The sequence below is a fragment of the Epinephelus fuscoguttatus genome, linkage group LG17 (genome assembly GCF_011397635.1).
Source record: "Epinephelus fuscoguttatus linkage group LG17, E.fuscoguttatus.final_Chr_v1".
In the NCBI taxonomy this organism is placed as follows: Eukaryota; Metazoa; Chordata; class Actinopteri; order Perciformes; family Serranidae; genus Epinephelus; species Epinephelus fuscoguttatus.
Window position 1 is genome coordinate 432137 of NC_064768.1, and position 25371 is coordinate 457507.

General features: G+C 42.4%; 1 protein-coding gene across 4 annotated transcripts in view; it reads right to left on the reverse strand.

Annotated features, from left to right (window-relative positions):
- mgat1b (alpha-1,3-mannosyl-glycoprotein 2-beta-N-acetylglucosaminyltransferase b) overlaps positions 1-25371 on the reverse strand; it is a 65919-nt gene that overhangs the window by 31565 nt on the left and 8983 nt on the right. For 2 of the 4 annotated variants that reach the window (XM_049601586.1, XM_049601588.1), the window contains exon 2: positions 13539-14797. In XM_049601586.1, coding sequence (XP_049457543.1) covers positions 13539-14405 — 867 coding nt within the window. In that variant the 5' untranslated portion in view covers positions 14406-14797. Of the gene's footprint in view, positions 1-13538; positions 18391-18418; positions 22058-25371 lie in introns of those variants that run through there. The other 2 variants (XM_049601589.1, XM_049601587.1) reach the window with 2 other exon arrangements.

Sequence of the window (25371 nt, forward strand, 5' to 3'; positions counted from 1 at the left end):
GTGGTACATGGACTATAAAGGACATCCAAATACTGCTCAAAAAATTTGGTCCCAATCAGCCTTATGGGGGCACTATAATTATCTCCAGATTTCTCCCAAAATTATCATGATCATGGAACTGTGATTGCTTAAACACTAAAATACCTATTGAAACTTTGAAATACGCATCAATAGGTAAAATTTCAATTTATGTTTTGATGTTCAAATGGAGTCTCTATGTGAATGTATACCACAAATGTTTTTAGCATGTAGGCTAGCTGAAAACCCGATTTCAAGAAATGTGTGACTTGGAAAGAGTATGTATTGCTTGGAGCTTTCAGGGGCAGAGTGGGGAACGTCTTGCACTACGGCAGATGAGGGTCACGGTGGGTGGTGAGGGTCATGGTGGCTGGTTTGGGGCGGAACAGGTTAGAACCTGCAGATTGCCGCTCGCGGCTATATTTAAATAATAAAAACATTTTTTAACTTTTCATGACTCATTATTGTGTATTTTAAAATATATGTAGGTTATATTATTACATGACTGTATTGTTTGTGTTTCGTCCTCGGATGGCACTACAAGACTTCCATAGATGTGCACTTGAGAGAGGTAAGTTTGCTATGTACTCCAGCCTGCCCGTTAATTAGGCAATTCGCAGAATATAGACCCATTTCTTGACATATTCATATTCAAACTCATTCAATGAAATGTAAACAAAACATAAATGTTAAAACCCTGGAGTGTGGGTGAAATTGCCTGATGACACATAGGCTACATAAAAGTGACTGAATCAACTGCCATGAGCAAAGGGAAAAAGCATTTGTTTTTATTGCACTTCATACAGATTCATATGAGGAAATTAAACCATAAGTTTCGGGAAATTCCCGGGAACGTATGTGCTAAGTGACCGCGAGGGATACTCTAACTCCCGGGGAAGTATGTGGTAAGTGACCGGGAGGAGTTATACTCTAACTCCCGGGAAAGTAAGTGCGAAGTTACCGCGAGGGATACTCTAACTTCTGGGAAAGTATGTGGTAAGTGACTGGGAGGAATTATGCTCTAAGTCCCGGGAAAGTACATGGAAGTTCCCGGGAGTTAGCATATAACTCCCGGGAACTTCCATGTACTTTCCCGGGAAGTGGGCGAGAGGTACACTCTAAAACGCGGGCTGACTTATGAAGTATTACCGGATATCTTTAACAACCAGGAAAGATGAGACTGGGTTAGAAATGTATAATAACAAATCATCCGTGTATAACGGCAGCTTGTGACTGACACCATCCTAGTGATGCCCTCGACTCTCCACTCCTCTCGAAGCCAGATGGCTAAAGGTTCAATGGCTAAAGCAAATAGGAGGGGAGAGAGAGGGCATCCCTGTCTGATGCTGCATCTGAGAGCAAAGGGGGATGACCTCACACCATTTGTTAGAACACAGGCTACAGGGGAGTCATAGAGCAGCCTAATCCAGGCTATGGAATCAGGGCTAAAACCAAATTTAGCCAGGACATAGTACAGGTATTCCCACTCAACCCTGTGGAATGACTTTTCAGCATCTAAGGATATTATTACCTCCGGAGTGACGCAGTTGGAGGAGCCTATAATATTGAGCAGTCTTCTGGTGTTATATGTGGAGTTTCTGTCAAGCATAAACCCGGTTTGGTCTGTTGAAATCAAGGTAGGTAGAGCTTGTTGAAAGCGTGAAGCTAGGACCTTAGCTAGGATCTTTTGGTCCACGTTTAGGAGGGAGATGGGTCTATAATTGTTACATATAAGAGGGTCCTTAAATTTTTTTTAATAGTAGACATATGGTGGCATCGGATAGAGTTGCAAGTAGTCGGCCGTCAACAAAGGATTCATTGTAAACTTTAGCTAAAAGCGGGGAGATTAAGATGGAATATGCTTTATAGAATTCTACTATATACCCGTCCGGACCGGGAATTTAGTGTAGTGAAACTGCCTAATTGCCTCCTGTACTTCCACAGTTGAAATTGGTTTATCTAGCTCGTTAGCAATATTGCCACTAATTATGGGGTATGTAATCAGCTCCAACGGGTTGTGGCCACTCCAGACACAGGGTGTGTACTCTGATGTGTAAAGATCTGAATAAAAGTTCCTAAAAGTGTCGTTCACCATTTTTAGGTCAGACACGACGGCTCCTGATTTTATTCTGGGGATCAGTCTTGAGAGAGCAGCAGTCCTGGCCTGGTGAGCTAGAAGCTTGCCTGCCTTTTCTCCCATTTCAAAGTAATGTTTTGATTTTAACAACTGTCTTTCAATCTTAGCTGTTGATAAGAGGTCAAACTCAGCTTGGAGCTTAAGGTGTTGGCTGTGAAGTGTGGGAGTGGGAGCAGCGGCATATTGAGTGTCGACCCTCCGGAGCTGGTCCGAAACCCCAACCATCCTGGACGTTAGGGTTGGGAATCTCTCTGTGATAGACGATTTGATACGTATCTAGATACACTGGTTACGATACGATTCAAAAACGGTATTTTTTTAATACAGAACGATTCGATACGATTCGATACAGTGTAGGAACGATATGATTCGATACGATTCGATACAATGTAGGAATGTTATGATTCGATACGATTCTATGCCTCTTAATACGTGCGATTTCAGAGGGCCTGAGATGGGTTTCCTTAAGTAAATAGACATTCCCTCCAAGTTGTTGTAGGTGTGACATTATTTTAGCCCTTTTAATGGCTCCATTGACTCCCCTAATATTCCATGAAACAAATCTGCAGCCCTTACCTTACTCATCCATTGCTGAGTGGGTACACGCATAGGTGATGCCTGGGAGGGAAGAAGGAAAAGGGAAAAAAAAAAAAAAAAAAAAACAGCACACAAAAAAGCACAAACATGTACAGACATGGAAATGAAACCCACCCTTGTGGTGGTTTAAAACCCTTATAAAGCTTTCCATTCTTTCCCATTCTCACCAATCCCTTTCACTCGCTCTTCCCTGTAGTTGCAGAGTAACCCGAGAAGCATAGGCGTTTCTAGCCCATTTTAATTGAATCCCAGCACCCCTAAAATTTGAGAGCTTTTTTTAATTTTGTTTTTTACTGTATGTCCTTTTTTAACAAGCTAGAAAAGTGTCAAAACCACTTGGTTGAAACGTAATATTTTAACAACAAAAATACATTTGATCCACCCCATCCCTCCCACCTTTCCCCGACTCAGGCTCTGAGCGCTCTATCTGCACAGAGCAATGCGCTGCCTTCCAGAGGGGGCGATATGCAGTAGTGGTGTAAGTACCTGGCTTAAACCAGGATATGTGGCACATTTCTTAACTTCTACCACTCAATACCAACGCATTATTATCATTACCAGTCCTCATTTTTGCTGCATTTAATCATAAGTCACTGTTTATGTTATTAGGTAGGAGTTAGCTGAAGTTTTTTCTAATTAGAAATTAATTAGAAATTAGGGGTACGATATGTTTCTTTCATGATTCCAATCCATTCCTCCTTTGCTGTGGCTCAGCATTTAAATAACCTTTATCAGATTTGATGGTTTAGTCACAGACTTTCCCAAAAAGTGTTGTGCTTTTCTTTCACAAATGTGGAAATCAAATTGAGTTAAAATGTACAAAACAGTGAAATTTATCTGGCCAGGCAGCTCTCTGGGTGCTCAGCACCCCTAAACCTCTGATCCTAGAATCGCCCCTGCCGATAAGTATAGGCAGTAACCACAAAAAGAAAAAATCATAATACATGTATCAAGCACTTCCCTGTTTATTAGATCTATAAGCAAAACTGTTTACATAAAAGGACTGGCATTACACATTCATCATTCATTCTGGAAACAGTATCTAACATTGTTTAGTGAGTTCAACCAAAGTGCAGATGAATATAACAAGGCCTGGTATCATATACAGTACAGGCCAAAAGTTTGGACACACCTTCTCATTCAATGCGTTTTCTTTATTTTCATGACTATTTACATTGTAGATTCTCACTGAAGGCATCAAAACTATGAATGAACACATGTGGAGTTATGTACTTAATGAAAAAAGGTGAAATAACTGAAAACATGTTTTATATTCTAGTTTCTTCAAAATAGCCACCCTTTGCTCTGATTACTGCTTTGCACACTCTTGGCATTCTCTCGATGAGCTTCAAGAGGTAGTCACCTGAAATGGTTTTCCAACAGTCTTGAAGGAGTTCCCAGAGGTGTTTAGCACTTGTTGGCCCCTTTGCCTTCACTCTGCGGTCCAGCTCACCCCAAACCATCTCGACTGGGTTCAGGTCCGGTGACTGTGGAGGCCAGGTCATCTGCCGCAGCACTCCATCACTCTCCTTCTTGGTCAAATAGCCCTTACACAGCCTGGAGGTGTATTTGGGGTCACTGTCCTGTTGAAAAATAAATGATCGTCCAACTAAATGCAAAGCGGATGGGATGGCATGTCGCTGCAGGATGCTGTGGTAGCCATGCTGGTTCAGTGTGCCTTCAATTTTGAATAAATCCCCAACAGTGTCACCAGCAAAACACCCCCACACCATCACACCTCCTCCTCCATGCTTCACAGTGGAACCAGGCATGTGGAATCCATCCGTTCACCTTTTCTGCGTCTCACAAAGACACGGCGGTTGGAACCAAAGATCTCAAATTTGGACTCATCAGACCAAAGCACAGATTTCCACTGGTCTAATGTCCATTCCTTGTGTTTCTTGGCCCAAACAAATCTCTTCTGTTTGTTACCTCTCCTTAGCAGTGGTTTCCTAGCAGCTATTTGACCATGAAGGCCTGATTCGCGCAGTCTCCTCTTAACAGTTGTTCTGGAGATGGGTCTGCTGCTAGAACTCTGTGTGGCATTCATCTGGTCTCTGATCTGAGCTGCTGTTAACTTGCGATTTCTGAGGCTGGTGACTCGGATGAACTTATCCTCAGAAGCAGAGGTGACTCTTGGTCTTCCTTTCCTGGGTCGGTCCTCATGTGTGCCAGTTTCGTTGTAGCGCTTGATGGTTTTTGCGACTCCACTTGGGGACACATTTAAAGTTTTTGCAATTTTCCGGACTGACTGACCTTCATTTCTTAAAGTAATGATGGCCACTCGTTTTTCTTTAGTTAGCTGATTGGTTCTTGCCATAATATGAATTTTAACAGTTGTCCAATAGGGTTGTCGGCTGTGTATTAACCTGACTTCTGCACAACACAACTGATGGTCCCAACCCCATTGATAAAGCAAGAAATTGTGAAGTGGAAACCATTTCAGGTGACTACCTCTTGAAGCTCATCAAGAGAATGCCAAGAGTGTTGCAAAGCAGTAATCAGAGCAAAGGGTGGCTATTTTGAAGAAACTAGAATATAAAACATGTTTTCAGTTATTTCACCTTTTTTTCTTAAGTACATAACTCCACGTGTTCATTCATAGTTTTGATGCCTTCAGTGAGAATCTACAATGTAAATAGTCATGAAAATAAAGAAAACGCATTGAATGAGAAGGTGTGTCCAAACTTTTGGCCTGTACTGTATGTTCCTTATTTCCCTCTAACAGAGGTGGCGAGACCATTTCAGGGTTCCTACAGCTAAACCATGAACATAAACTGCAGATCACCTGTAAAGCATTTTAATAAATTTAAATTAATTAATCATAATTAAAACAACTGGAGACTGAAAACAAACTGATAAATGGGTCTGATCACTTTTTTAATGAATTGACATCATTCCAGACAGGATGTTAGTGTGTCTGCAACTTCCTGTAGCCTACGGACTGAAGGCTGCTAGAAACTGTCGGGAAATTGTCCGAGTTCACTGCGGCTTTTTGTCACCGCCCCCCGCTGGGGCTGCCTGCTCCCGTCTACTTTCCAGGCGAGGCGCAGTTCATCTCGAACGAGCCTATTGTCCAGAGATTTGGTGGTGCTGTCCCGGTTGTTGATATCGGAGATGGGGGTGGAGGCACGGTAGAGACGAGAGTAGAACAGAACTGGGAAATACCTGCTGTTTGTTGACAGCTTGATTTTGAGGCTTTGTGTTTCGCGCTGTGCATGTGGGACTCCACTGCCTTGATTACCATTGTGCCGAGTTTGAAACATTTCTTGCACAAAATACACCGTGCCTCGTATAAATTGCCTGGCACCGGTTTCAGCCATCCAGAAAAATCTTGTTGGACAGCCAATTTTCAACTCCAGCCTGTGGCCCTTTGCTGCATGTCACTCCCTCTCTCTCCCCCCCCCCTTTCAGACTTGTCTGTCCTATCCATTAAAGGCTAAAAATGCCCAAAAAAATATCTTTAAAAAAAACAAAAAATTTACACTTTCCCATGTGGTCCGACTGCTACATGAACGACGTGCATCTGCTCTGAAAGACACGGCCGCAAACACATCACTGTTTTGTTGGTTCCGCTCTCGTGATTGCGTGACGTTACTGCTATTCGGCAAATTATTTTTAAAAAATAAATGTTACCTATTATTTTTAGTATAATAGTTTAGACTAACTGCAATCCTAAAATCCTACTTACCACGTGTTAACATTTTTAAGACTTTTGAAAGACTGATTTAAGACATTTTAATGCCAATTAAGGCCTTATTTTTAGATTAATGAATTCAATGCCTTTTAAGACTTTTTAAGGATCCGCGGGAACCCTGCATTTTAACAAAAACTTGAACAGATGAAGCAGTCCCTTCACCCAATTGCCCTTTATGACAGAGGGTGAGACTTAGGGTGGATTAAACTGGACGCCAGTTTAAACTTGGTGGAGAGGGCTGACGATATAGACTGGCGGTGTTCCTCCAGCAGGCTAGCCAGAGCAGGCATGCTAATCCGGTCAGCGTCGGTAGCCGGCTTGTCTTTCTTTGGGTCTTTAAAAGTAATAAATAGTCAGGTTGCGGGAGAGTGCAAAATAGGGAGCCACAGCGATTGGTCCCATTTTAGCCATTTTCAAGCATTTTTCTGTTGTTATAGCACCACCCACTTGCCAATTAGAGTTAAAGTTTGCAATTTCAATCAGTTGCTATAGTGCCCCCCATTGGCCAATTGATGTAATATTGCATCCTCCCATGACTCTATACCACTGTGCTAAATTTCACATTGATTGACCAAGTCAGTGAGGAGAAAAATGTGGAACAGACACACAGACACACCCACACACACAGACAGTGTCATTATATAGTTAGAGAGATTATGTTGATTATGTTGAAAACAAACTTATAGAAGAGGCCAGAGAAAAGTTGAAAGCAAAATTATTTTAATATATTTAGCAATGGTTAATTGGTTTAAAGTGCAACTTGCAGGTTAATTTTTAAAAAAAAACATATATATAACCTTGTCTGAAAATTACCGTATGAGAAGTTAATTCAGAATTTATTATGGTTTACACGACATAAGGGCACAAATTCAGAGGAAAAAGTGTCTCTTTTTAGCTCCTCTTCTAAAAACGCTTTTTTTTTCTCAACATTGCCTGATACTACGTCACGAGAGGGACTCTGCGTCCATGACCCTGCCTCTGTCCAATGCGCAGTAGTAGGTGGTAGTGAGTCTGAGCAGTAGTAAACTTGTGAGTTAGTATTTTTTCGGTTGTTAACAGTGCATTTCACCATTTGTGATTATGCCGAATTATTGTGTTTGTGCAGGTTGCACAAACTCAAGTCTGTCAGGACATGTAGTCCACCGTTTTCCAGACAGAAAAAGGAGTGGAGTTAGTGCCTGGGTGCGTTTTGTGCAGGTGAAGAGGCGCAATTTCACGGCTTCACCTGTGACCAAAAACGCAGTCGTGTGCAGCGCTCATTTTGCAGAGGAGGATTATGTTCCTAGCGGAGCATTGCATTGTAACAAAATGATCAATGTTACTCACTTCACCCACCACTGGTTTTAATGTTTTGGCTGATCGGTGTATACACTTAATCACTGCTTACCAGAGGGAACTTATTCACATGCTGCGGCTGTGGTGATGAGTTGTTCAATATATTAAAATCATTTTGCTTCAAATTTTGTTTTGGTCTCTTTTGTCCTATCCACCCTAATTACAATCACATGGATCACAACTTAAAGTCACTATCTCGTATGGCCTCCATTTTTGTGTACTGTATGTCTACAACTTTTATTGTTAAAGTTAAGAATACAAGAAATGAAGCTATTGCTCTGCTGCTGACAATGCAGTAGGCGATAAGGAGTTAACCGTCTTCGTTTAAACTAAGGAGCCTCCAAGTAATTATTTTATGACCTTCATAAGTATGGGCGCAACACTAGCTAGCAGTAGTGACAGTTATGCAGATCAGTTGATATCCCATATGGTAAACAGTGCCAAAAGTGCCAAAACTACAGCACTTGAGGTGGTCAGCTGCTGCACAGTTAGGTGCACTTGTGTGTGTGTGTGTGTGTGTGTGTGTGTGTGTGTGTGTGTGTGTGTGACAGCCTGAGAGCAGCTTAGGTGCAGAGCAGCGCGCCCTTAAATGACACCATCAACGGAAGAGACTGTCACCATAGTTTTTTTCTTACAGGACTATTTTGTTACAAACATTTACCTGCCAGTATAACGGATAGCCTTCAAAGATACCCACATAAAGTGACACTGGAGTGAGTCCTAAAACCCAGAATTACGGTGTTAGCTCTCCGCGCTCCCTCATCTAGAAGTCAATGGGTTTTCCAATTGGTTTTTGATTAGATGTCTGAAATAAGGTCTGTGGTAACACAGGCTGAAGTGACTTGTAGGTTTTTTTCTCAGACATAAAATACTTGTCAATACCCAATGTGAATTTTGAAGCTTTTTTGTGTCTTAAAAATGACGATTGCGAATAAGTGGCTAAAATAGACTACAGAACATCATCACACCGGCCAAAGCTTTACAGCGTCATTGTGGTGGTGACTTTAACCCTGTGGGGTCTAGGGGGTAATTGGCCGTTTTTGACTACTTTTCATTTTACCTTTAAATTTCACCTTAAAAAACTATTTACCTTGCCTTGTTTGGTATCATTCTTTTCAGCACAACCTCACCTGTGTGCCTTTACAGTTATTGTTTCATTTTGACATACTATATTAACACACTGGAACTAAAATCACACAAAAAACATAAAATCCGAGTAGGAAAAAGTTAGATTTTTTTACTGTGAAAACCACAAACATGTCTAACGAACCATTTTTGTAACTTAGAATAAAAATATAAATTGTAAACTTCAAACACATATGTCCTAATTTAGCAAACAACAATGTTATACATAACTATTTACATTAAAATGCAAGCAATGCCTACTTACAAAACAATCAGATGCCACACAAATTATTTGTCAAAGGGAAAAATGCCAGCACTCACAAATGTCAATTTAATAAACCAACTTGGGTGGCAGTACCAGAAACACAGACGTTTTGACAGAAAGTCTTCTTCTGTCGAAACGTCTGTGTTTGTCACTGTTTTTGGTCGTGCACCTTTCTAGGGGATTTATTTTTAGAGTGCTTGCTTTTCTCCTACGTGTTTTTACACAAATTATTTGTGCCACTCTGAAAAACAGTTCCTGTCCACCACAACACACTACAGGAGGAGGACACAACAGTAGGACAACAGGAGGAGTGACACGCACTGTGTGGCTCTGCTGCCTAAGCAAACGGAGATCCGGACCTGGTGGGCGTGCCCTGCCACACCGTCCGCTCCTCTGTGCGGACCTCCGAGTACCGCTCAATGCGGTCGTCGGAGGCTCATTTTCCTCTCCTCTTCCAAAACACACTATACCACACACTAACTATACACTCCAAACACGCTAAACGTCACAAATCCCAACTCTATCTGTGATCGCGATCGCTGTCTCTCTCGCTGCAGTCTCTCTCGCTGCCGTCACTCCCACAACTTCCCCCTCTCCCCCAGCAACAAATGATGTGTGTTGCTATACAATTTTGTAATTGGTTTACATGGTGCATTTTTCAACCAATAGGAAAGGGGGTGTCGTTTTGGTTTTTTTTTTTTGTTTTTTTGCTGTTGCCTTCAGCACTTTCGTCAGGCCGAACGGCCCGTTTTTACCGTTTCTTCCTGCATCAAACACGGATCAAACATGACAACAATATTCAGGAAAATCATGGCGTTTATTATTTATCATAAGTCCGGTTTTATATGGCCTATCAAGACGATTTAAAAAGTGGTACAAAGTTTGAAGTTTGCACTTTCCACACAAAATGAAACAGAGACTCAGCGAGGCTGCGTGTTGCTGCTACGTTGTCTCAAATCGGTCACGTGACTTTGACGCGCCGGCGCGGTTCTGGACCGCAGAGGGTTAAGTCATGCGACCGTGGTGTTGTTTGTTTATGGCCTAACGTAAGCTTTTAACTAATGCCAACTGCATTTTTGCTTATTTGCTGCAGAGCTTATTTTCTACAATAATCCAAAATCTAGTGGAAAAATCCCATTGGCTTTTTGATGAGGGAACCACTGCAGGCTAACTTCCACGTTGGCCTACAGACAAATGGCACTTAGCACCAGTGTTAATTTCTGCTAAAGGGACTACAACTCAGATTTTGTTGTGCAGCCTTGTGCTGTAGCCATCGGCGTCGCCAGACAGATTTTACTGGGGCACGTGCCCCAGTAAACATTTCACCAGTAAAAAATTCACTTCGGAGTTTTAACTCCACATAGCATACACAGTGCAGACATGGCTACTTAATATGGTAATTCATTCATGTGCTACTCCATTCACTCCTCGTACACAGTGCGCATATGGCTATGGGCCCAAACGACGCATAGTGCGTTCAAATTCACAACTCTATGGATTTTCTCCGCGACTGTGCATCATAGCGAGAAGCCACACATATCATGTGAAACAGCAGAATTGTAGCTTTCCGACAAGACCAAGCACTTGTCGGTAGTCCAATGTTTTCACAGCAAAAAAAAAAAAAAAAGAGACTAAAATTATGTATAACAGAGCTTTCATACAGCTTTGCACACACATTACTCTTGGATGGATTACTCGCGAATGCAGGGTCGTACAGAAATGCCACGTATATCACATGAAAGCACAGGAGCAGAGCTTTCATGTGATACCACACACACATCATTGTGCTGTCATCCCATCACGCTATAAATCTAGATTACAAAATAAAAACCTGACGAATTTCTTTACAATCCATTATACAGATCTTGTTATCAGTCACTTCATATAGTGAGGAATATCGTATCTTACCACGTCTTAGGCTTCCATGTGTTTCTCTCTGTCTATCCACATTTGTAGTCTGGCTTTCAAGATGCAAATATCTCCATATTGTCCAGTTGACACTCCTCAAACTTTGTATGACAAGACCAGCCACTTCACCTTTGCACACCCAGACAACTGCAGCCTAATTATGCATGCATGACAGGGCTGTAGTCACCTTATACATCGACGGGGACATGTGTCCCCCCCAATGCCCAAAATGTCCCCCCAATATATAACTGAAACTGAAAAACAAATATTATCTTGGAGGACATCATTGCACTTGGTTGACTATTTTCTGTTATCTTAGATGTAAACATTGCATGTTTCTCTCAGATAAAACACATTTTTTGACTTGTGAATGAGTCAATGGAATTTCTTGCAATAATGAAAAAATACTGGCAATCATGTCTGCCTGGCACAAACCACATGCTTTGGACAACTGTGAAGTGACAGAATGTCCCACTATCGTGCTTCTTATATTGTTTTGTCACCAGAAAAATGGCTAAAAATATTTGGTTTTGTCGCCCCAAATTCGATTTTGCAAGTGCACAAGTAGGCCAAATGCATTAGTTCATTCAGGTGGTTAATCAAAGATCCAGTCAACAACATAATCTGATCTGATTGTATAGTTTAAAGCACTATTTAAGCTTTTTTTTATTATAAATAAGTGCTAAAAAACTCTCTGTGCCCCAGTACAGTCTTAAGTCTAGTGACGCCCCTGGTTGTAGCATGACAAATGAATGTTCTAACCTCATCACTATACAAGAAGAACGTAAATCAAAATAATTTCTTACTGTGCGTTCACACCGGACGCGAGTGAAGCGAATTGCACGCGCGTGACGCGAGTAACGCGCCGCCCGTAACGCCCGAGTTTCGACGCCTGACCATTTTGTTCATTCGCGTCATCGCGTCATTCGCGGGAAGTAGCGGGAATGACGGAGCTAAGCTAACCGGAGCTAAGATAGTGCTAACGTTCATAGTACAACCATTCTGCAAACTAATTAAACACACATATTTACAGAACTTACCAAGTCGACCAGTCTCCTCGGCAACTTTCACCCAAGCCTGCTCCTTTTTGTTGCGGTCTCTGTAGAGTAGACACGTAGTATCATATAGCTCCGGGTAGCCGCACACCGCAATGATAAGTTTCTCCTTCATCTCGGCATCAACAACGGGACGTCGGGGCGTCAAGACGTCACTGACGACCATGGCAAGATAACCACCATCGCTGCTTTGTTGTTTACCTCCTCTGGAAGTCCCAGAAGCATCGGAGGGCCAAACGCCGTCGTTTTTGGGTTCACCCTATCCTGCAGAAGCGCATCCAGCTCGGCGAGTTTCACCACCTCCTCCAGGAACTCCGTCTGGATGATAGCCGCTTTCAGCGGTACTTCAGGCTGACTGGGGCCCAGTTTGAGGACCTGTTGGCGAGGGTTGGCGCCAGGATCTCCGGGCAGGACACCAATTACAGCCGCTCCATTTCAGCTGCGGAGCGCCTGTCCATCTGTCTTCGGTGAGTAGCAGTTTATTGTTGTTGACACACGCCAGTGACGTCGGGAGAATCTCAATGCTGATTGGCTTTCGCGGTACAGAGTCACGCGAATTCGCCTCAAAAGTTCAATATTTTCAACTCGAGCGATGAGGCGTTGGACGCGAATTTCGCGTCTATCGCGCCGCGTCTATCGCGTCCATCGCGTTGCGCTAAACGCGTCCATCGCGCCGCCCGGCGCAAATTCGCGTCTAATCGCGTCTTTGCATTGACTTTGTATGTAATCTTGACGCGCGAATTTGCGAATTCGCGTCCAGTGTGAACGCACAGTTAGGGTGGAGTACAGTGGATGAGTTGAGAAAAGGTCTGTTTTCCCTGCCAAGGGCTCATTTCAGGCACCTCACTGATACTGACATCTCTGAAGCGGGATGAAAAAGGTGACAGACAACTGCAGCCCAAATCATTCTTTCCGTCTTCTGATGTGTACCAAGACCTCAAGTGCTTGTTATCACTGTTAGCACATGGGAGAAGTTGTCCTCATAGGCCTTCTCCAAGAAAGCCCTCTCTGACAGGAATCTATTCATTTTGACCCAAACCATGACTTTTTTTCCACACCTTAATTAAAAAATCTCTTTCTGGTAGAAAACCCTCTAGAAAACCTTCTCCCAACTGCTTGCTGCTAGCCATATGCCAAAATTTCATCTTCCTTGACTTCTCTAAACTACACTTGAGAATGGCTGGCAGTGAAACGGCACTGCTGAGGTCACAGTGTGTCTGATCATTCATCAATGCCTGTATCAACCACTGGACAAATTATACAGACCTCTTCTGTGTCCTTAGTGTCAAACTATCCAATAAAAGAAATATGCCACAAAAAAGCGAGCTATTAAGGAGGACAATGCCTACAGTGATGCATGGTAATGTGATAAGAATGAGGCGAAATTCTGGCAGCACTCACCTCCAAGTCATCCTCCACTATGACCACAGTGGACTGGGAGAATGTGTTGAACACTTGGTTAAGTGCCCACTGGTAATGTCTGGATATTTTGTAGTAGCCCTGGAATTTTCTGTGCTCTGGCCGAACTCTGATGTCTGACAGGTCCGGTTGGCTTATGTGCGTCACTTGATCTCCATATGAGCCAATCACACGAGCTGTCTCAGCGTGGCCACAGTCCTGGCTGACAATGATTGGATATAGTTCTGGAGAGGGGCGGTACTGTATCAGTCTGTCGAGGCTCCGTTTTACCGTCACTCTGTCACAAGCAATAACTAATATGGGAATAATGACCTCTGGGCTGGCAACAGAAGCCAGTTTATGGTTCTCACCAATCCCTTCCTTTATTTCAATGGCCTGGTGCTGTTCTACCTTAGAGCCTGTAGGTACTGTATGAACAGGCTTCTGTGTATGCTTCACGTGAGTTTGGTGCCTATCATCCACACTGTCCCCAAGAGAAAGTGGAGGCTTCTGCGGCTGGTGGACAACCTCTTGTTTGACTTCTTTTGTATCCTCTGTTTCTCTTTTCCCGACATCTTTCTGCCGAGCCCACACTGCCCTGTGACTTTCAATCTGCTTCAGCAGCTTTTTCTGGGTCTCGAGCTGAATTTCAACCTCCTCTGCCAGCCGAATCACCTCCCCAGCCAGGTTGACCTGGCCTCCTTTCCCTCTGCCCACGTCCCACTCCTCCTTTCCTCCTGGTTCAGCTCCACCACCTTCTCCAAGACGGCCGATGGGAGGACGACCCCAAAGATAAAGAAGAAGCAAAGCATTCCAGGCGACAAACAGGAAAGCACCACATAGTATAAGGGAACCTTTCTTGCGAACCATGGCCCAATGACACTAGAAAAGAGATTGGGTTGTGGAAAAGGCTGCAGGTAGGGAACAAGTGATGGAACCAGAGTGAGAATCCAACAGACTGAGGTGGCAATCTCAGATGGGCAGGAGGTTGATATCCGATCACACTGTAATTTTTTCAAATTTGAGGGGCATCCTGTCGTTTGCTCAGGAGGGTGTCAGGAGAGGATTGTCTAATTTCAAATTAATTTACATGTTCTTACTATGGAATGCATGCATTCCATGAAATCCCATACAGACAAGGAAATGAGCTGAGATAGGAAACAAAGAGTCAAACAAGGGGAGGCTGAAAGTAAAAAAAGGGGAAAGTGGGGTCAGTTTGGGTTGAGGGAATGTGACGTCTTGGATCTTATCCTTCAGCCATCCTGAAAACAGAGAAGAACAGCTGATCAGCAGAATAAATGCAGCTCATCTGAGCTTTAAATAATGAAGCAGAAACAAATGCAGCTTTCAGACATGAACTATACATTTCTGTAAAATTCCATACATGTGAATAAAAGCACTAACAACATTATTAAGAGAACAAATCGAACGGTAGAAGGAAATTAGAAGTAGTGGGGTGTAATTACAATTTTTTCCTGATCAATATAAACAGCACCGTAATGCAAACATGTGAGGCCCCCCTGCAGCTAACTCTGAGTGTGCCCCTTTCCTGCAGCATAGAGCAGGCCAATTTTAACATCTTTTTTGTTAAAAGGATACTTACCATTTCGGACACACAACCTAATTAAACAGACCACTTTAAAATACTGGACACAGATAATGGAGTTAATTACTGAGTGGCTACTTTTAAAACTGTTGGAGCTTTTCAACATCACAAACTATAAAGTGTCATGTCATGTCAGGTTAAGCCTAGTTCACATTACATGATTTTAAAACTGATTTTGCGTTGTGGAGACTATCGTAATCTTTTGAGTGTTCATACCTGGCAATGTGTGTTTCTGTCAGCGGGAGTCTCGCCAACTGCGTTATGACCTGTGTGCACACCACTAGATTTCTCCACCGAGCCCGCGCCGACAGAGCCCTAGATAATGCGGTGACGTCACCAAAATTGGAAATGACCCATCATAAAAGGCATGGATATTCTTCTCAGTGCTGAATCAGATCTGCCTCCAGGGCCTGGGTCCAAACACTACGCACTCCCCGTGATCCTGTGGACACCACCACTGTTGTTGTTGCTTGCCAGCTTGTCAGTGTTGTCAGATCTTGGGAGATAAACAAGCAACCAGGGCCATGGAAACAAGCCCAAAAGAAGCGACTATTATGCATTTAAATAACTTATTAGATGGATATGTATAGAGAAAGATGACGTTTAGAGAGCAAGCCCAAATAAGGAACTCCACTTTAGAAACAAGCCCAAAGTCGCGGCTAATAAGTGAACCTGGCAAGTGGCAACCCTGCGGCCTGTCGTCCTCACATTTCTTCCATCCTCCTGCGTGCCTACATGGGACATATCCCGCCTCTCATTGGCTGATGCTCTTTGTCAGTCGGGCCACACTTCTCCAGTTTTCTAGCATGACAGATATCCAGTCCCAGTCACAGACGAGGGGGCGACTTGCTCATAGGCTTGATCACACATGAGGACTTGTTGTGGCAGACTATCTGCCGACACACCTCCAACCCAAGGTGGCTCTCAAGATCCTCTGCGACATCAAAATCACGGTGAAAATCTTGTAATGTGAACTAGGCTTTAGGGTGTCAACAACACACCAAGCTCTCCTTCACCTGATGCTGAAGCTGCAGGGTGCACAGTGGTCTCTCACTCATCTAATGCTAACACTACTGCAGTGTCTGACTCATCTGTAATGTCTTCTTTTTGACAATCACTGTCTTTACAACCATGTTGGCCTGTTTCATCCTTGTCAACGTCGCTTTTGCCTTCTAAATCTTCCTGACTGGCTCTGATGTAGAACAAAAAGAACTATAAACCAGCAAGGATTTTTTTTTAAAAAAAATATTTGTTCTGTTTTATGGCAATATTGGCTCTAATGTAGACAATATCATGATGTGCACCCTATGTAATTGTGTTTTATTTTTTATTTTTTTATGAAAAAAAATTCTCTTTTATTCTTATCGCAACACAGTAGTTGTTGACAGGGGAGAGTGGCCCCCGCCTTGCAGGGGCTGCAGGGATATACTTTGAAGGCCAGAATATGAATTTAAATTGAGAGTATTTTCTGTAAATTAGACTAAAGGTCAGTATTTGTAGTCTACTGAACAAATTTTGTTTGTTTCTACATAAACAGAGTTAAACACCTTATTTCCAGGGTTCAAACCAGTGAGTCAGAGAAAAGTGAACTTCTCAGTAAACTTTAGCTCACATTTATTTAGATATTATGTATATTAGCATTACTCAGTAATAAGATAAAAGCATGACATTCAACTAAACAACTAAGTAACTCCAAATCATCACCAGGTCTAGGAGCTGATTGATTATTGGCCTGGCTGAATATTGGCTGCAATATTCAGTATTTTATGGTTACTGGAATTGTTTTGTTTTGTTTTTCTTAAATCTGATTGCTGATAAACTAAATTAACTTAAAAACGCACTTTGACCGATTCAGCTGCCTCTCCGTCTGTAGTTACCACAGTGTAGTCTCGCTCAATGTCTCGCCAACAGTACCACCTGAATGGTTATACTGGTTGTACGAGTAACAGCTTATCAGCAGCGAGGGATAGTGTACCACAGATGGTTGGAGCTGTGTGTCAAACATGAGGCAGCAGATATTGCTAAAGTTGTAAAAGAAAAAAAAAAGTCACAATACTCTATGCTGAAACTGCAAAATCATCCAGCATTTCTGTTGGTAACATTGTGCCATAGCCGCACAAAAAGAAAAAGAAAAGAAAGTTCATTACTGGCTGAACATTAACTTAAGTTCTATTAGTACGAGAGAGGAAAGAGTGAGAGATATGACCCATGACCATCATAGTTTAAAAAAAATGCAGGATTCAGGATGTATGTTGACCGTTCACATTAGCCAACTGTCACTCTAGCCCTTTTTGCACAGCGACTGCATAATAGAGCCACTATAAAGTCCCGTCTTCATGCCTCCTTTGCATTTTTACGCAGAACCAAATGACATCATGTCATTCCAGTGTGTGATTATAGGCTGTATGCCACCATCACAAAACCAAAAGAGGCATGACAGACGTGACATGTAACACAACAGTGTCGGCCTCTTGTGTGACATATAACATACACATCAGCAGCCCTAAACAATAACAATGGTATAACATGACAATAACAATCATTCACTGTCTCTGTTATATGGTGACCAATCTCGTCCTCTGCTTGGAGGGTAAAGGAGCTCCCAGAACTTATCATTTTCCCAATTTGCCGACATTTATGGCTGCCGTTCTTCTTCTTTGAGTTAGTTGCTAACTGCCACTGGCTCCATTATAAATCTTCCTCCGTGGGACAAATCCATAACACGTCAGAAAATGTCACACCCGTCCTGCCCATGGTCTCATCCTGCCGGTTGCCCTGTTCATACAAACACTGATTTGGCGCTGTTACTACGTCCTGTGGTAGATTGAAGGCAAGACCAATCTGTGCCATTCTGCGATCACACCTTATATACAGCATGGTGAGGCAGCATAATGGCATGATATTCCTGCCTTAAACAGGTCATGTAAAAGGACCTATTCTTTGTCACTGTTACTATAGAATAAAGTATGCAGTTGGCCTGGGACAAAATACTGATATAGGAATATACTCTGCTCAAAAAAGTTAAGGGAACACATAAATCACTCCCCAGTTATTGATGAACGAATAAAGCTGAAAATCTTTACTGATGTACAATGTATAATTTGTTGAGAACAAAATGACTAACAGTCAGTGGAAACCAAAATCATCAACCTGAGGGCTGGATTCAAAATCACACTGAAAATCAAAGTTAAAACAATGAAATCACAGGCTGATCCAACTTGTGTGAGTTTTATCACAGCAACTCATAATGTGACTCAGTGTGTATGGCCCCGCGTACCTGTATGCACTCCCGACGATGTCTGGGCATGCTCCAGATAAGTTGGTGGATGGTGTCCTTGGGATCTCCTCCCAGACCTGGATCAGGGCATCAATGAGCTCCTGGACAGTCTGTGGTGGTACTTGGCAGCGTCGGATGCACGATACATAATGTCCCATAGGTGCTCAATTGAACGTAGGTCAGGGGAACGAGAGGACCAGTCAATGGCATCAATGCCTTTATCATCCAGGAACTGCCTACACACTCTGGCCACATGAGGCCAGGCACTGTCCTGCACCTGGAGGAACCCAGGGCCCACTGCACCAATGCAAGGTCTGACAATTGCTCGGAGGGTTTCAGCCTGGTACCTAACAGCAGTCAGGTTACCGTTGACTATGACATGGAGGTCTGTGTGACCCTCCAAGGATATACCTCCCCAGACCATCACTGACCCAATGCCAAACCAGTCATGCTGGATGATGTTACAGGCAGTACAATGTTCACCACTGCATCTCCAGATTCTTTCACGCCTGTTACATGTATTCAGTGTGAACCTGCTCTCATTTGTGAAGAGAATGGAGTGCCAATGGCGGACCTGCCAATTCTGGTGTTCTCTGGCGAATGCCAATCTGCTTGGTGCTTGGCTGGGAGCGCAGGTCCCTCTAGAGGAAGTCAGGCCCCTTATGCCACCCTCATGGAGTCTGTTTCTGACAGTTCTGGTCAGAAACATGCACTCCAGTAGCCTGCTGAAAGTCATTTTGTAGGGCTCTGGCAGTGCTCCTTCTGTTCCTCTTTGCACCAAGGAGCAGATACTGGTCCTGCTGTAGGCTTATGCCCTTCTAGAGCCCTGTTGAAGTCTCGTCATGTAACAGCCATTATCTACTCCATGCTCTTGAGACTGTGCTTGGAAACACAGCAAACTACCAGAAGTGACAAGCACACTAGCAGAACACAAAACTAGAGAAGAATCAGTCAAGAAGGATAAAGAGAGACCAACTGTCCGTGGCCACCACATGCAAAACCATTTCCTTTTGGAGGATTGTTTTGCTTTGCCTCTCCATTGCACCTGTTGTCCCTTTCATTTGCACCAAAGCAGGTGAAACTGAATCGCAATCACTTGTGCTTCCTAAATGGACAGATTGATATCCCTGAAGTTTAACTGACTTGGTGCTATAGTGTGACGATTAAGTGTTCCCTTTATTTTTTTGAGCAGTGTGTCCTGTTATTTTCTCTTGCAATCCATTATGATGCGTTGCAATACACTGGCACCAAAAATTGATGTTTTTTATAAACCTGCAGTGCTCTAAACAGATTTCCCTGCCAATTTGTCTTGCCAGATTCACTATTCCATGACCTTGTGCTGGCTGATAGTGAATGATGGTTATGTGTATACAAGTCAACTTACTTGCAGTGAAGAAAAAATTCAGAGGGGGAAAATGGCAAACAGTGTGGAGTTGGAGAGCCGGGGAAAACAAATAAGAAAGGCACTCTCACCTTCAAGGCAAAAGATTGGGCCTGCTCAGACTTTTACAACACAGATGGAACAAAAAAATTGATAAAGACTATGGGATATGCAAGAAAGAGATACTATGAATAACGCAATGATGGTCTCATTGTGTCTTGTGTTATTAATCTAGTGTACTCCTTTCCTTTACAGATTTGTGCTCAGTGTTGCCAACTTAGTGCCTTTCTCTCTAGATTTAGTGACTTTTCAGACCCTCCAGCGACTTCATTTCAAAAAATAAAAACAACAAATCCAATGGTAAAAAGACATCAGTGAGTAATTGTGTTAAATAATCACGATCTCATGACTTACCTAAATAATAGTGATTATGAGTTTTGCAGCATTATGTTTAAGAGGCACTAAACTATGACTCTATGTATGTTTTTGTACACTGTTTCACCTCAGTTGTCAAATTCTGTGAAACTGACACCACAATGAGTGATTGATTTTTGCCTTTTAAGGAATTTTTTTTGGATACATAGACAACATTATGCATTGTAGATAATTGTCCTGTAATGCATCAAGTGCCGCAAAATGCCTATATTGTGATACCATCATTATGGGCAATGTATTGTGGTCCTGAGTTACTCTGTGATTCCAACCTCTAGTTTGCAGTGTAGTAGGGCTGCATGATGTTAAAAAAACAACACATTATATTGCAATTGTTCTGACAGATATTGCGATTGTGAAATGAGTACCAATTTAAGTGTGAAGGTTTTCTTTGCATTTGAATTTCACTAAACAAAAGGACATAAAGAGGATGATGATGATGATGATGGTGTGATTTATTCCAGGGTCTGTACCAAATAAGCATGTTCTCTTTTGTCTGAAATATGATTTGTAGGCTGGGGCATCTCTGTAGCACCACTATGCTTCATTTATAATGGTATGATGTGACACATTTTTTTCTTTATCACAACATTAGAGCTTCTGTGATTTGGATATTGCACTTGGCCATACTGTGATTTCGGTAATATTTCGATTAAGTGGACAGCCCGACAGTGAAATTCATACACTTCACTGAAAAACTAGAGAACTGTAAAGTAACGTTGGGTTTCATGATCAAATAAAGTTTTGTGTCATGTGTACACTTATGTCCATACCCCTACTTCAAGATTATGTTGAAAAATTCTCTTTTACAGCACTCCATTAAACATGCTTGATGGTAAACAAAATGTTGTGATGGAGTATATGGAGTAATTATTCTAAATATGGACACTAAGATTTTAATTTTTACTGCAAATGTATACTACTGGTTCATTGTTCTGCTTGATAACTAATCATCTGATCTATATTGGCCAAGAAAATTGGTCAACCCCTACCAGAGTCATCTGGGAATTGTGATGGTTGTTTCTCACAATTTTTTCCTGACCTTTTATAGACTAAATGTTTGATCAATTAAACAGAAAAATAGTTGGCAAACTACCCGATAAAGAAAATAAATGTCATTTGCAGTCATAAATTGGTCTGATTACAAAATTACCGTATATTTCCAAACAGTCGCCCGGTGGCAAATAGCCGCCGGGCACCTAATAGCCGCCGGGGGTTTGACCCCATTTTGCATATTAAAAGCCGGTCCGATTACAAGCCCGGGCGATTATTTCCTCATTCACTGCCTTATGGCTGTCCCTCCTTGAGGGACTGTTGGCGCTTTTACGCACAGGTCGGTGGTGAAGTGGTGTACATGACTCATGCGACGGACGGACGGACGGACGGACAGACAGACAGCCACGTATCTAAAACAGGTAATACATCTGGCTACATCTTTCCCACATGAAATATCCGTGATCGCCTTGGCCCGTGTGCGTAAAAGAGCACACAATTCCGTGTCCTCTCACCGCGGATGCTGTGATTTGATGGCCCAGTACTCATTATAGTCCACTCTTATAAGACCCGATGATGATAATAATAATAATAAGTTACTGTGGACCTTAGGGGTGTAACGGTACACAAAAATCTCGGTTCGGTACGTACCTCGGTACACAAGTCACGGTTCAGTTTTTTTCAGTACAGTAATGAAAAAGACAACTATTAAACATCTTTTACTTATTGGTAACCTTATTAAAATATACCACCACAGCAGTTAACTCTTTTTACAGAATTTTTGAATGAAACAAATATATAGAAAATCCTGCTTTTTCACATTGTTTGAGTGAAAATAGAAATATAAAAGTGAAAAATAAAATCCTGCTGTTTTTTTTAACACATTCTTTGAATAAAAAATATAAATATACAGTACAGGCCAAAAGTTTGGACACACCTTCTCATTCAATGCGTTTTCTTTATTCTCATGACTATTTACATTGTAGATTCTCACTGAAGGCATCAAAACTATGAATGAACACATGTGGAGTTATGTACTTAACAAAAACAGGTGAAATAACTGAAAACATGTTTTATATTCTAGTTTCTTCAAAATAGCCACCCTTTGCTCTGATTACTGCTTTGCACACTCTTGGCATTCTCTCCATGAGCTTCAAGAGGTAGTCACCTGAAATGGTTTCCACTTCACAGGTGTGCCTTATCAGGGTTAATTAGTGGAATTTCTTGCTTTATCAATGGGGTTGGGACCATCAGTTGTGTTGTGCAGAAGTCAGGTTAATACACAGCCGACAGCCCTATTGGACAACTGTTAAAATTCATATTATGGCAAGAACCAATCAGCTAACTAAAGAAAAACGCAGTGGCCATCATTACTTTAAGAAATGAAGGTCAGTCAGTCCGGAAAATTGCAAAAACTTTAAATGTGTCCCCAAGTGGAGTCGCAAAAACCATCAAGCGCTACAACGAAACTGGCACACATGAGGACCGACCCAGGAAAGGAAGACCAAGAGTCACCTCTGCTTCTGAGGATAAGTTCATCCGAGTCACCAGCCTCAGAAATCGCAAGTTAACAGCAGCTCAGATCAGAGATCAGATGAATGCCACACACAGTTCTAGCAGCAGACCCATCTCTAGAACAACTGTTAAGAGGAGACTGCGCGAATCAGGCCTTCATGGTCAAATAGCTGCGAGGAAACCACTGCTAAGGAGAGGCAACAAGCAGAAGAGATTTGTTCGGGCCAAGAAACACAAGGAATGGACATTAGACCAGTGGAAATCTGTGCTTTGGTCTGATGAGTCCAAATTTGAGATCTTTGGTTCCAACCGCCGTGTCTTTGTGAGACGCAGAAAAGGTGAACGGATGGATTCCACATGCCTGGTTCCCACTGTGAAGCATGGAGGAGGAGGTGTGATGGTGTGGGGGTGTTTTGCTGGTGACACTGTTGGGGATTTATTCAAAATTGAAGGCACACTGAACCAGCATGGCTACCACAGCATCCTGCAGCGACATGCCATCCCATCCGCTTTGCATTTAGTTGGACGATCATTTATTTTTCAACAGGACAATGACCCCAAACACACCTCCAGGCTGTGTAAGGGCTATTTGACCAAGAAGGAGAGTGACGGAGCGCTGCGGCAGATGACCTGGCCTCCACAGTCACCGGACCTGAACCCAATCGAGATGGTTTGGGGTGAGCTGGACCGCAGAGTGAAGGCAAAGGGGCCAACAAGTGCTAAACACCTCTGGGAACTCCTTCAAGACTGTTGGAAAACCATTTCAGGTGACTACCTCTTGAAGCTCATCGAGAGAATGCCAAGAGTGTGCAAAGCAGTAATCAGAGCAAAGGGTGGCTATTTTGAAGAAACTAGAATATAAAACATGTTTTCAGTTATTTCACCTTTTTTTGTTAAGTACATAACTCCACATGTGTTCATTCATAGTTTTGATGCCTTCAGTGAGAATCTACAATGTAAATAGTCATGAGAATAAAGAAAACGCATTGAATGAGAAGGTGTGTCCAAACTTTTGGCCTGTACTGTACATTTCTGCTTTAACAGTTTTACTCAACTAAAATAAAAAGTATCGTGCAGCTGATCAGCTTTAAAGCCTGCTCAGATTCAGTTTTACTAGGAACTTACTTAGCTTTCCCACTTTGTTAAAGTGCAGTAAACAAAACATGCTTATATCTAAAGTGCACCTTAAACAATTTTACTCAACTCCAATGGCGTTGGTTATTTCTTTAGCGCGATGGTCAGGGAAACGCTCTTTCTTTTTAAACGACGACGATATCGTAGTTTGCACCAGATTGCTTTTTCTAGTCGTGCCGGTTAACGTTCAAACTCGGGTGGTGTCGCTTTAGATGCGTTAGCATGTTAGACGTGTTTCCAAGTACATAACTGACCGCTGTTCTGCAGTGTTGGCACACTACTTTTGTCTTGTCCACTTGTTATTTCCATCTTCGTATTCTACCCTGAAACCAAAGTGTTCCCAAACGGAGGACTGTTTGCGGGTGGGTCTTCAGGTTCGTCAGGCTCACTTGCCATGTTGTCAAAATGCGAGAATGCGCTGCACAAAGTGAAAGCGGAGATTTAAGGGACTCGGTCCGTCACTCAATTAGTCCGTCGGGGAACTAGATATTTTAAATGGTTCGGCTCGCAAAAACAGAATTAAAATAAAACAAAACAAAATAAAATAATATCCTGCGCCCAATAATTCGGTACAGGGTCGTGCCGAACCGAAAGTCACGTACCGAACTGTTCGACACAAACACACGTACCGTTATGGCCCTAGAGGACCTACATGCCATGCCTTTTAATAAAATTACCAGAACAGTTCGCTGAAAAACAGGTAATGTCAGCCTGAATTACTCACGTGCATCCCCGGTGAAAATCGCTGACATGCATGGAGAATGCAGCTTCTTCAGGCTCGCTATAGCTTACTGTCAGGACTCAGGGACCAGAATTCAGGATGGCGGACCGTCGGAATGGCAATATTTCGGTGTGGCGGCCTGTAACTGTTAGTTAAATGGCCCATTTGGTTGGTATTCGGATAACTGGGGCTTTGCTGGTATAATGCAATAGCACCACCCAGCGGTGAAACCTGTGTACACGAAAAAAATGACCCACTCTAAATGTTTAGAGATTTTTGTACACAAACTCGCCCCTGCATTATACAGTATTTTTGCACTAAAAAAACATACTGGACAGAAACTGTAACTAAATAACGGCCTGGTGCAGGTCGGTGCAAAAAAAATAAATAAATAAATAAAAGCCTTGAGCAAATAGCTGCCTGGTTCTTTTAAACGCCTGCTATTTGGAAAAATACGGTATTCTGTTTTTCAATGCTAAGGGTGGAAAACCATGACCATGGCTGAATATTAATATATATAATACTTTTTGGTAACAACCAAAATGTGCACATCTGTCCAGAGCAACAATTGTCAAAGCTGTACAGTATGAAAAGCTGGCACTGGATATCCGCTCAGATTCATATTCTTGTTTACTTACTCTAGGATCAGATCTCTGATCTAAATGAAAAGCTTGCCAATTTTAGACCGTATTTTATTCAGGCAAACTTTTGTGCAGCTGTTTATGTTTGACAGCATCTAATATTTGAGAACTTTGGCTTCTTTTACAAAATAGAAAG